Below are 12,260 nucleotides of genomic sequence, written 5' to 3' on the forward strand. Positions count from 1 at the left end.
CCCATAAGAATCCATTTAATTCATAATTAATTAAACATTAGACACATAATCGTTTTTTCTAAGCTTGATACTTAATAAAAACTTCTAGTCTATTTTTTTTTAAATTTAGTACTCAGCATCTTTTACATCAAGGAAATGGCATTACTTCCATAATTCATAGATCTGTGTCACATGACTGAGATCTCAAGGGAAAGTTCCAACAAGCTGCCCACAAGCTTGTCAACCTTCTGTTTCTGTTCACAAACATCTGACCTCCTCTAAAAAGCAGGGAAACAAACGTGTTTGAATAGACTTTCTGAATTTCTAAAAAGAGCAAAGTCCAAGTCAGAGCATCATGATGTTTAAAAATATCTTGTAGACAAATCATATCTGTAACCTGCTTCCAGGATCAAAGTGTACAATAAAACAGACGGCTTTATGTATTTCTTTCCGTGATTGGTTAAAAATGTCACCATTTCAGAACGGTGAAGACCATGAAATTCTCCAGTGTCAAAGGTTAGGCTTTGATTAAAATGGGACATATCCAGTTGGAATAGATGTTTAATCCCAGTGAAACTTGTCCAAACCAATGAAATCATCGTTAAGCCCTTCCTACCAACTGTCCAAACTGATGAAATCAATGTTAAAACTTGTTCAAAGCTGTCCAAACCAATTAAGTAGATGGTTAACTTTTCAGAAACCAGTCCAAATTAATGCATGACCACAACTTAACTTGTCTAAACCAATGATATTGATGCTTAACACCTCCAAAAACACTGCCCAAATTCAGCATTTAAACGAATTAAAATACATGGGCTGTTAAATGGTTAAGCTTTAATGCTGCTCTATTCTACAGTTTGCAGACAGGCATACTTGTGCAATGTGGACATTTGGTATGGCAGATTTAGGACAATGACGGCAAGTCATTAGTGCATATTATTTAACAACCATCCAGTATTTTGGCTAAACAAACCTGTTATAAAAAACAACTGGCAGGCAGCGATAGAGAGCTTTGTTTTGCCTTCCAGGTGGTCATTTATATAATGATGTGTGGTCACATAAAACCTATAAATAGGATGGTTTTTGTCAGCTTTCCGTCTGCTGTAACCAAGCAGTTATGGAGACTTACTGTCTCCCTGGCAACGGAGTGGTCCCACCCGGTAGGCAGCCTCCGACCCTGGCCTCTGGATGTCACCCAGCACCAAAGACCTAACCGGGAGGGTGTCCTTATGGGTCAGAAGGCCTGAATCTTCAGTCCTGTAAAGAGGAAGGTGAGAAAGGAAGCAGAGATGGAGAAAAGTAAGCAGGGAGAAGGAAAAGGTGGTGAGAGATTGAGAGAGAGCAGGAGACAAGGGAGAGAAGAAACACATGAAGAATGATTAGGAAGGAAAACGGGAAAGAAGAGGAATCGATGAAAGAGAAAGTTGGAGTAGGAGCAAGAAAAATGAGGAGAGAGGGAAGAAGATGAGAAAAACCATGAAAAAGGACAAATTACTTTTTATTGGGATTAACTGCTTTGACATGTATGCTAATTAGGCTAATTTGCTTGCATAAATCTCCAAGCAAATGGCACTGCTGAAAAAAAGTCTAGACTGCTGTAATAATCTGCCACAACCTGTTTTATGTGCAAGACAAATTTTCAGGAAGACAATTTAGCAGCGAGACAGATCGTATCATATCCAACCTGACACTCAACACTCCATCTCCGCCAGTTTCTGTGACAGCCTTTTCCAAAAGCGCTCTCCAGACAGACAGCCGAACGAGCAGCGCCGTCCGTTTACACACGTGTTCAGATAATCTACAAGACAGTCTCGCTGTCAGGTGAGAATTTTATCCAAGACTGGAAATGAGTGGCATACTCGCAAAGCAGATCTGTGAAGCCTGTGTCTGCGCTGAAAAGCTTGACAGCGAGATGAGAGAAAGTAGAAGGTGAAGTGTGATGAAAGCAGCAGGATTGTTCACAGCACGAAGAACGGTAAGTAAAGAGCAATAATTTATTACTCGAGGCTAGAAAGTCTGTTTCTCCGTGTATTCAAAAACAAGTCAAATTCAAAATAATTAATCCCACACTCTGAAAGGATTAACACAAGAATTTGATCAGAAATAAATACCTGCCTACTTTAGTATTTTCTTTTATCTTTTAGAAATTACAGCTTTTGGTGTACCTAAGTTTTTTCAGTTATCGTTACAGGTAGTAATGTTTAAATGCATGGGAGGTAGCCTGAAAAATGATCATACAAACTCTAAATCTAAGCCCAAAAGAGAGAGCACATACCTAATACCTGCTGATGCTGCATTTTTTAAATTACAGGTAGAGAGCTGAGTGTGCTACTGAGAGCCAAGACTCTGCAGGTTTTGTTTTACAACCCAAACTCCACCTGTCTGATTAGCAGAGAAGACTTCATTAGCGAACTCACTCGCTGAGTTGATTAGTTAGACAAAAAACCCTGCACACTGGCATGTGGTTGGTAAATAATTAATTCCAGTACAAACAAATCACTGGCAAACCAAAAGTTACCACAGAGAGGAGGAAACCCCTCAAACTAGAATGGATCATTAATGTTGGACTGTGGCAGGGCTACCATAGTTTAATTTATGAAATAATGTTGAGAGAGCAAACTTGGCATGAAATGAACAAAGTAATAATAATGCCTATGAATTTTTAAAAGTCAGTACCACTCCAGGCGATCTGCATCACAGTTGCAGTAGTGTTGTAGATCCACGCAGTCGCCCTGCAGGCCGCAGGCACACTGCTGGCTTCCTGGATGAGCTCCTCCCCAGTAAGTCTGGACTCGACCTTGACCTGGACCGCCGAGCCACCAGCTAAATGGAGAGCCCTCTGAAACACACAATCATGTTCATGTGTAGCTTCAACATAATTTTTTTTACTACTACAACTTCTACTATTATTATTATTATTATTATTAAATAACGCCAACTAAGGAATCCTTAAATGTTTATCCTTCTACTTCTTTTTACCTATTGCTGAGTTGAAAACCGCGACGCAATCAAAAGGCTAAATTAAAAATATTTAATTGAGATGGACAGCCAGGGATTTCCAGTGACTGGCTCGTCAGTCGCATGGATGTCTCATTATGAGCCAGTTAATTTCAGTCTTGCCAAACAGCCATACACAAACTCATAGATGCATGCTAACACATTATTAGCATATAAGTTCTTTATTTTGAGTGGAGACACAAAGTTCATCAAACTGTGAGGAGATTGCCGCAAAATGTTCTCAACAACAAACCTAATCGAACCTAAATCATCCCGACTCTGCTGAACGTGAACATTTTAAACACACCCATAAATCAAAGTGGCTAAAGTTAAAGTTATGCAGATCTCAGATCAGGCTCCAAGCCAGCAGCCTCGGTATGAGCAAAGAATCAAAGCAGCTATCAGACAAATTATGGAGAGTTGTTACGTAAATCTGTTGCACCTGCTTTTGTTTGGTAAGGTAAAATATGTTGGGTAAAGGTGGTTGAATAGCAGCTCATCTTCGGCTAATTGTTTTCACTTCTACCACCAGTAGCATTTTGTTTTCAGTTGTTTCAGTGAGAGAAGCTCCTGTGATTTACTTGAAGTTTTGGAGGAAACTGTAAAGTTGAACTTTTTTGTAATTGTGAAAATAATATACTGCATAGAGTAACAGTTTAGTTTTCTTTGTATATCCTGTCAATTATTGTTCTGATAAGGAAAATTGGAATTGGCTAAAATCCATATCCTCAATTCAAAGATAAAAATCATAATCGGCCAAGAAAAATTCACTCAGTGCATCTCTAATATCTAAACTACAGCTAGACTGCTTACGCATTGGGAAATGTCAAAGTCTTCCATTTCATAACTGGTATAATTTTCCTACACTAACAGATATTCTTCCTGTCAAATCAAAGAAATGTTTATCTTTATTCTCAAAGACTGAGCACATCTTATTTAACTTCAGCCTGCTGCTCTCAGTGCCAGCCCAAATTAGCTGACTGCAACTGATGCAGATCCTTTACTCAAATCACAGGAAATATCAGAACTCTCACTACAGCATGCGTGCCTTCTAAATACAGGCTTTTTACTTTTAATTTACCATCAATCTAATTCCTCCTTTAAAAAATAATCTTCAGAAAACTGGGAAAACCTGTGGAGCTTCCAATGCTAAACACAGACAAATCTCTCTCTTACAACTGTTTTCACTGATTTCAATAAACTGAGCCCAAAAAGAAGCAGGAGATGGAAAGACAAGGTTCTGCATTTGGAAACTTGTAGAGGGTGTTTTTGATCAAATTAAATTGGATATTTTTGTTGCTATGTAAGTGTCCGGTTCTATAAAATCATCAAATTCAAAATGAAACAACAACTAGACTGATTATTTTGTGATAAAAGCATTTTACTATTCTCTGTAAATGACCTTCAGCTTTAAGGGGGATCCTCCTTTAAGAAAAAAAATCTCTTTTTGAGACAAGATTGTTAGATTTATTAGTTTTCTTTAGTTTTCCTAGAATTCTGGAGCATCTGCAAGCTGGTTTGTCACCCAGCAGCACCTTTAGCTTTGCATGACTTAGAGTCATGTCTGCTGTCATTGATATCTGCTCTGTTCTGCAGGGAACGGTCTTATTATTGGTCTCCCAGCCTTAGTTTTTCCATGTAAGTACATATAAGCGCAGGAGGTGTGAACATATTGGTGAGAAAAACCTAGAAGAGAGTCAGCAAACATAAATTACAGTCATTTGACCAATCGAATGACTGTAGAATCGCTTGCAGCCATATGACTGGTCATTTTAAACCCACTAAGTATTATGTGGGAGTTGTAACGTCATGAATTATTTCAAACTTTTAAAAGAAAACTGAGTCTCAAATTTTTAAGCACAATTTTCAAATGCAGGCTAAGATGTTGCCATTTGTACAACACATACCTTATTGCGCTTTCTTTGGATGCCATATTGTGCCCAAGATGGATTGGGCTGTGAGAAAATAGAGTGCGGCATGGAAAGAGCCCACATGATCCTCCAAAGACAAAGCTAGTGTTTGAGGCGGAGGGATGCTTGCCAGCTTCTAACCCTAACACTGAATATATTGTTTTTCATATTGAGGACGATGACAGTATAAGCTGAAATATGTATTTCACATTTTGAGAGCGTGTAGGTGGAGAGATGGCGAGAGGGTGATTGGAGATGTCTCTGCTGAGTCAGCACTCCTTTATTTTTCCCAGGGAGTGCCAGAGAGTTTATAATGGAACTTCTATTTCTCCGCTCGTTCTTCCTTTTCGACCACTTTTCCCACTTTCATCCATCATTCTATTACCCACCAGACCAAAAGTTTCTTCAGGGCTGAAATCTTTCCCTTATACACTCCATTATAGGTCCTGAGTTGATAAAAACTTTCAAGACGTCCACTGATCTGCACTGGACGGGTAGCAATCAAAAGACAAAACTAAACTGTTTATCTGGTTTGCTGAGACACCTGACGGACATTTCTGAGGGTCAGTCAGCTTCGTTACTACAGGCTGATATTTCTTGACCACTTTTGGGTTGTTGAAAGGACAAAACTCAAAGGACTTCTAAGTTTGAAGTCCACATGTGAGCAATATTTTACATTTCCTTTCTTAACCCTCTCAAGGCAGGCGTTGCAGATTTGCAACAGTTAAAAGCTGACAACCTGATTACCCCACATACATATTTTGTGAGTTGTTTTTACTCAGAAGTACCACTGCAGGTATTCTTTTGTGCATTAGCAACAAAAACTTAATTTGAGCCTGAGAGGGTTAATTGTTTTATTTCCTCCTTTTTTTGTTTAGTTTTTTTTTGGAAAGCTTTAGAAAAAGATCCGTTTGCTGGGTTGCCCCTCACAAGCATCGCATTTCATCACAATTTGCCGTGAGACCAGCGTTTGATAAGTTAAATCAATGTTTTTATTCTTTATTTCTCAACACTGAACGTTCGGATGCTCTTTTACACAGACTCTGAAAGGATAAGCTGTTGAATCCACTGCTACTAAAACAAATTTAATGCAACTTAGGGATCAAAGTAATTCTAATTCTGTTTCTAATACTCACCGCCTCTGAGTCAATGCAATCACAACAAAACACATGAACAGAAAAAGAAAACACTAATCCAACTCGATACTCATTCCAAAAGGGGGAGGTTTTTAACAAATCCTGAACAATCAATGTTTCTGAATCATTTGTGAAAGACAAGAAAATCCCTGCAACCAAACTAAGTTTGAAGAAAGGAGTGAAATAGGTTTGTTCTCTGGCTGAGAGTATGATGTGGTGAGCTCCAGCTGAACAGAGTCAGCCTAATCGAGTTTTTATTGATTTTTTTTCTTTTTGACCCAAACACATTAATTAAAAGCAAGTTTTGTCTTATTTGCCAGTTTTTTCTTAACACATATCAAAGGAAAAAGCAAGTTAAAACCTCAACGCCAATATTTTAACTACAGTTACATTACAGGGATGAGGATTAAGTAGGATGTTTAAATAGTGAGAATTACTGAAGTTTAACATGCATAAAGAAAATTTCAGCAGCAACAGAGAACGCAATTCAAGTTGTCTAAGTTAAAGCTGTCAGAAACTGAACTGATAAACTAGTATCTATTTTCAGAGAGGGAAATACAAAGTGAATATCAAGCATCATATTACAGAACATCGTTAAAGTGGAAAGAAATGTTTTGCCTTGCAGCAAATGGGACATGAACAACGAGCCAAGAAGAGGCAGACTTCATGCTACAGAAGAGAGTTTAGTGTTTGGAGGTTGAAAAAAAATTTCATAGCTACGTGCTTTTTACACTGTAACACTTCCAGTTGTTCCAGCTGAGCAGCATCAGAATAATTCTCCACAGAATAATAAAGAAAGACATATAATGTTATACTGCAACTAACAGCAAATCTTTACCCAAAGTGTTGAGGAGGCGGGACTTCCTGCAGTGGTAGGACAGTTCCTGTTCGCAGTGCTCTGACTGGCTGATGGCAGCCAGCAGCTGCTCCTCTTGAGATGAATAGTCGAAGTGAACCGAATGCTGGGACACAGCCGGAGACGGTCGCACTCGGGTCAGCTCAGTGTTGTTGTGCAGGAGCACCATCCATGTGTTTTCCTCTGGTGGGAAAGATGAGCATGCAATTTATACTCAGTTATTATTATTACAATAAAGCTCCACTGCAAAGTTTCTTTCCTAGAATGTGCACCATTTAAATACCATCTAAGTAGCCAGACTGTGAAATTAGCAAGATATGCATGATGTAACTACACAAATAAGCCTGTGATGGAAGAAAGTGAAATGGATGACAATTATATTTCTGCAGATTATACTTTTTAGAAAATAGCACAGATTCAAGAGTCGTCTACTTTCGTATAAATATCCCTCCACTTTGGTCCTTCTGTTTAGTGTCGTGGAGTGGCTGGAGCTTATTCCAGTGTAAGATGCGACATGCAGACAACCACAGACTCCCACATTCACACCTACAGCTAAGTTTGAATCGCTATTTAATCTGTGGGTGGAAGTCGGCGTACCCACAGGAAGAACAGGTGAACACAGGACTCGAGCTGACCGGGAGTTTTTAGCCACAAAATCTTTTGCTATGATGCAACAGAGCTGATGGAGCTGCCCTTTTCATGCTGGATCTGCATATTTTCGTTCAGCGCTTCGCTTTCGAGTTTGCCGCAGCGAATCATCTGCTTCCATCTCCCTTGATCCACTACCACGCTCTCCTGTCAGAACAACCCGCTGCATGTCCTCCTTCACTACATCCATGAACCTCCTCTGTGGTCTTCCTCTTTTTCTTCTTCTTCTTGGCAGCTCCATGTTCAACTACTGCTGTGCAAAATATCTACTATACCTTTTCTGCGCATTTCCAGACCATCTCAACCCTGACTCTCTAAATTTCCATTCAAACTGCTCAACTTGAGCTCTTCCTCTGATACTCATTTCTAATCCTCTACCAGGAGAGAAAGACAATCTTAGCATTTTCAACTCTAGCACCTTTGACTCCGCATCCCGTCTTTTTGTTAGAGCAACAATTTCCAAACAATATACCATAGCACAGGGGTGGGCAATTCCAGGCCCCGAGGGATGGTGTCCTGCAGGTTTTAGATGTGTCCTTGAACCAACACAGCTGATTTAAATGGCTAAATTAGCTCCTGATGGGCTGTATCCCAATTCAGGGTCTGCAGCCTTAAAGGCCGCATTTTAAGGCCGATTACGTCACCGCGACGCGACAAAGGCTGTCCCAATTCGAAGGCTGATTGAAATGCGGCCCTCAAATGCGTCCTTAATTTCCCTGAATTTTAAGGACGTGGCGGTGTAGACTTCGTGGCCCAACATATCCCAGAATGCATAGCGCGGTGGTGGGTGTGGATAATTTTGCTGAAAAAAAACGGCGGATGAGGGGCGCCGAAGAGTAAACTTTAAGTAAGTACTGAATATTATGTCACTTATTTATGTGCAAATGTTTAATAACGAAGAACATTAAAACATTACTGTTGGCCACATGTCGGCAAAGTTATGTGACATTAGTGACGTTTGTGCTAACTTGGTTTTAAAGCCTTTACTTTAAAATATACGCCGTTCAATAGCTGAGCTTAATCTTACAGAGAATGATCAAAGCTCATGTAGAGACAAACAAACAAACAAATGAACAAAAGATTTTCTCCTTCATTTCTGTCAAACAAAGCTGTATGAAACGTTTCCAGCTGTTAGTATCATGGTTGCTAGGCAACCTGGGCAGCGCAACGGAGGCTAGACCGTCCCATTTCACAAGCCTCGCACTTCCGGCCTTAGCGGTCTTTAAGTACGCGGCCCTTGAGGATCGTTGAGGCTGCGTACTTTAAGGCTGCAGACCCTGAATTGGGATACAGCCAAGTTCTCCAGAGGCCTGGTAATGAACTAATCATGTGATTCAGGTGTGTTGACCCAAGGTGAGATCTAAAACCTGCAGGACACTGGCCCTCGGGGCCTGGAATTGCCCACCCCTGCCATAGCAGGTCTCACCACGGTCCTGTAAACCTTCCCTTTCATTCTTGCTACTATTCTTTTAACAAATAACTGCCCTTTTGATGCTACGTGAAAAAAAGTACAATGTCAAATTTCAGAAGCTGGAGCTTGGGAATGTTTTACTGGAAGAAACAGGAACACATCAATTATCCAAATAGTTGATCTAAAGTATTTAATGGTCATTTGATCTTCTGCAAACCAGCCAGCTGATTCATCGGCTAGGTTTTGCAGTTATGTTTTGTTTTTTAATGTATATTTGATGTATAAATGTAAAGTGGTGACAATGGTTATCAGTGCTATTGACTGCTATAAATTTCCCAGTCCTTCAATAGTAAATGTTTGACCTTGTTTCCTAATGTTTATGTCTAACGCTATAATTAACGAAACATAAAAAGTAATACTTTTTTTTTTCATTTCTTTATGAGTGGGTGATTTCAGCTCAGCTCACTCTGTGTGTGGATTTTTCATGTTTTTCATGCTGCTTCCAAACACATGCATGTGAAGTTAGTGTGTTACTCCTATTCTAGTGACTGATCTAGGCAGTAAATTTTCACTTTCCGTCAATGAGTTGGACAAAGATAGAAAAGTAAAAACAAAAAACTAAGTAAGCATGTGATTCATAGAAAGGTAAAGAACGTTATCATAGTTCATTTATATGATTACACAAAGGGCATGAAAGATTGAGTGAAAGAGAAACAGGAGGAGAGGGAGTGATTGAAGTCTAGGATGAAATAAAAAAAGATGAAGGTGGACAATAATGTGGGTGTGGGTGTGATAAGCGGGGACATCATTTAAAGTTATGTAATCATCTCAATCATAAAAAAGGTTCAGTGATGATGGAAGGCAGGCGAGGTGTAAAAGCATGTGTGAGTCTGTGTGTGTCACCTGTCATGTTGCAGTAGACCAGCTGTGGTTTGATCGGTCCGCTGCCATCCACGTCAATGTAAAAATGTCCTGACGTGTTGCCGTTGTGTTTGTATGCCTCACAGGACTGTTCGTACACAGCTGGGAGGAAAATAATGAGAACTACATCAACACGCTGACCCACCGGAGCTGCGAGGGGATGAAGATCACACACTGTGGAGGATGCTGTGGGTGCTGCTTCATACATATGTATCACAACTGAATCAAAGTCCCGTGATCAGAGAAAAAATAATAATCGGAGGTTCCTTTTCTGCACCGGCATCCGATAAACTAAAGTTTAATCCAACTGGAGATGACAGTAATGACTGATGGGAATACACAGCCTCAATAAATTTAACTTTATCAGACCTTCTCGCCTCTTTCTCTGTGTCTCCATAAGTCTTCCTCTCATCTCCGTCTCAAGCACGCAACAGTACATCTTCTGCAGTCAAAGAAAGGAGCCCTTCAATTCAAATCCATATCTGAAAGTTCCCACACTCTGCTCACCTGTTTATCTCGCTTCTTCTCCACAGCTAAAGGCTTTTTATTCCTCACACTCCCCGAGTGTGGTTAGAGACCAGTTTTCAAAGAAACATCAGAAATAAAAATGAGACCATAGGTGAACCGTGTGGGAAACGCTCCTTGTTTTAGTCTCGAGGATTTGACTCGAGGCATTCAGCACACAGCCACTAAATCTCACCTGCAAGCTCAACTCACTGTCACGGTTTTATTTATTTATTCCCCTCTTTGGTATTTTAGTCACAGCTACAGTCTCATTAACCTCCATCATATCACCTTATACACAAAAAGGCGTTATAGAGAGAAAAGATGTGCAGGTAATAAAAATAGATCTCAGGGGACACCTCATTTAAAGTTTGATTCCATAATAAAGATTTATGGACACGCAAGCAGTCAGAAGATCACACAAGAGTTTTCATCTTCCTTCAGATAAACAATATTTTCTAAGCAGGTATTTGTCAATATTTATTCTCTAACAAATACTTATATTACTTTTAAATTACATACTTTTATTCTCAGACTCTTTCTACAGCAGAGTCACAGTTGAAGATTGTTCTTATTTGTCTTATTTTGAGCATTAGTGCAGTTAATGCACCGTCAGAGACAAGATGCTCAGCTCTCTTCTACTTTCCTTCAAGTGATCTTTCTTTTGGCCGGCTGAAAATCTGAATGGCAGGCTTCTGGGGCTTCCATACTCATCACCAGAGATGGGCAGTAACGCGTTACTTGTAACGCGTTACTGTAATCCGATTACTTTTTTCAAGTAACGAGTAAAGTAAGGGATTACTATTGCAAAAACGGTAATTAGATTACCGTTACTTTCCCGTAGGAACGCTGCGTTACTGCGTTACTAAAACCGTGATTTTCTTGCGAGAATGTCTCATGACAGTGACGTAAGCGAGTGTGATGTTCGTGACAACAGCTGTGTGCAGATCAACAATGGATAATATATCGAGTGCGGGAGAGAGTATGAGCGTGCAGCGTTTAAAGCGTGGAAGTACTGACCTTATTTTGAGTTTGATTCCGTAAAAAGTGACAAAAACATTAGTGTCCGCTGTGCGTGGGAAGAAAACTTCTTTTTACAGCGAAAAAAACCCCTAAACTTCCAAGCAAGCGCCGAGTGCATAATGACGTAATGAGAAACTCACAGAGAAACTGCGGTATCCTTCCACTGACCGCTGCGGCACACCTGCACCAGGATAAACCTCCGCCTACTCTACTCCTGCTTTACAGGTGAAAATAGAGCAAAAGGACCGCTAGTCTGTGACTTTATTTATTTTCTGCTGTGTTTTACTTGCATCTGAAAGAGTGAGTGTAAACACAAAAAAAAAAAAAAAAAAAAAAAAAAAAAAAAAAAAATATATATATATATATATATATATATATATATATATATATATATATATATATATATATTTTAATTTTTATTATATATATTATGTGCTGGAATGTGCAGAAAATAGGTTTAAATGTTAAACTAATTTCTTCCAGTCAGAGAATGGTGCATATAATTAAAATTTTGCTTCATGCATAAAGTTAAAAGATTAAAACTAACAAAACAAGTTTTAAAAAGAGACTTTTCCATTTGATTACATTTTGTATGATGGATTATGTAGAAAAAGTAGAATTGGGCTGAAAGATCTATCGCTTTATCACCTATTCAGGTTGTAAATCATGTTTTTAAAAAGTAACTAAGTAACTAAGTAACTAAGTAATTAATTACTTTTGAAAATAAGTAATCAGTAAAGTAATGGGATTACTTTTTTGGGGAAGTAATCAGTAATTAATTACTGATTACTTTTTTCAAGTAACTTGACCAACACTGCTCATCACATGTGAGTATGTAACAGGTGCAAGGATTGTAAATAACACAAATCAGGTGT

At 39.1% G+C, this 12,260-nt stretch overlaps 1 protein-coding gene across 2 annotated transcripts in view; it reads right to left on the reverse strand.

Moving 5' to 3' along the window:
- LOC146497272 (contactin-associated protein-like 4) overlaps window positions 1-12,260 on the reverse strand; it is a 158,914-nt gene that overhangs the window by 42,713 nt on the left and 103,941 nt on the right. For both annotated transcript variants that reach the window (XM_085141740.1, XM_085141741.1), the window contains exons 12-15: window positions 9,841-9,960; window positions 6,861-7,061; window positions 2,656-2,818; window positions 1,109-1,236 (exon numbers count right to left, since the gene is read on the reverse strand). In XM_085141740.1, coding sequence (XP_084997866.1) covers window positions 1,109-1,236; window positions 2,656-2,818; window positions 6,861-7,061; window positions 9,841-9,960 — 612 coding nt within the window. The remainder of the gene's footprint in view (window positions 1-1,108; window positions 1,237-2,655; window positions 2,819-6,860; window positions 7,062-9,840; window positions 9,961-12,260) is intronic.

The sequence above is a fragment of the Neolamprologus multifasciatus genome, chromosome 18, assembly GCF_963576455.1.
Source record: "Neolamprologus multifasciatus chromosome 18, fNeoMul1.2, whole genome shotgun sequence".
Lineage (NCBI taxonomy): Eukaryota > Metazoa > Chordata > Actinopteri > Cichliformes > Cichlidae > Neolamprologus > Neolamprologus multifasciatus.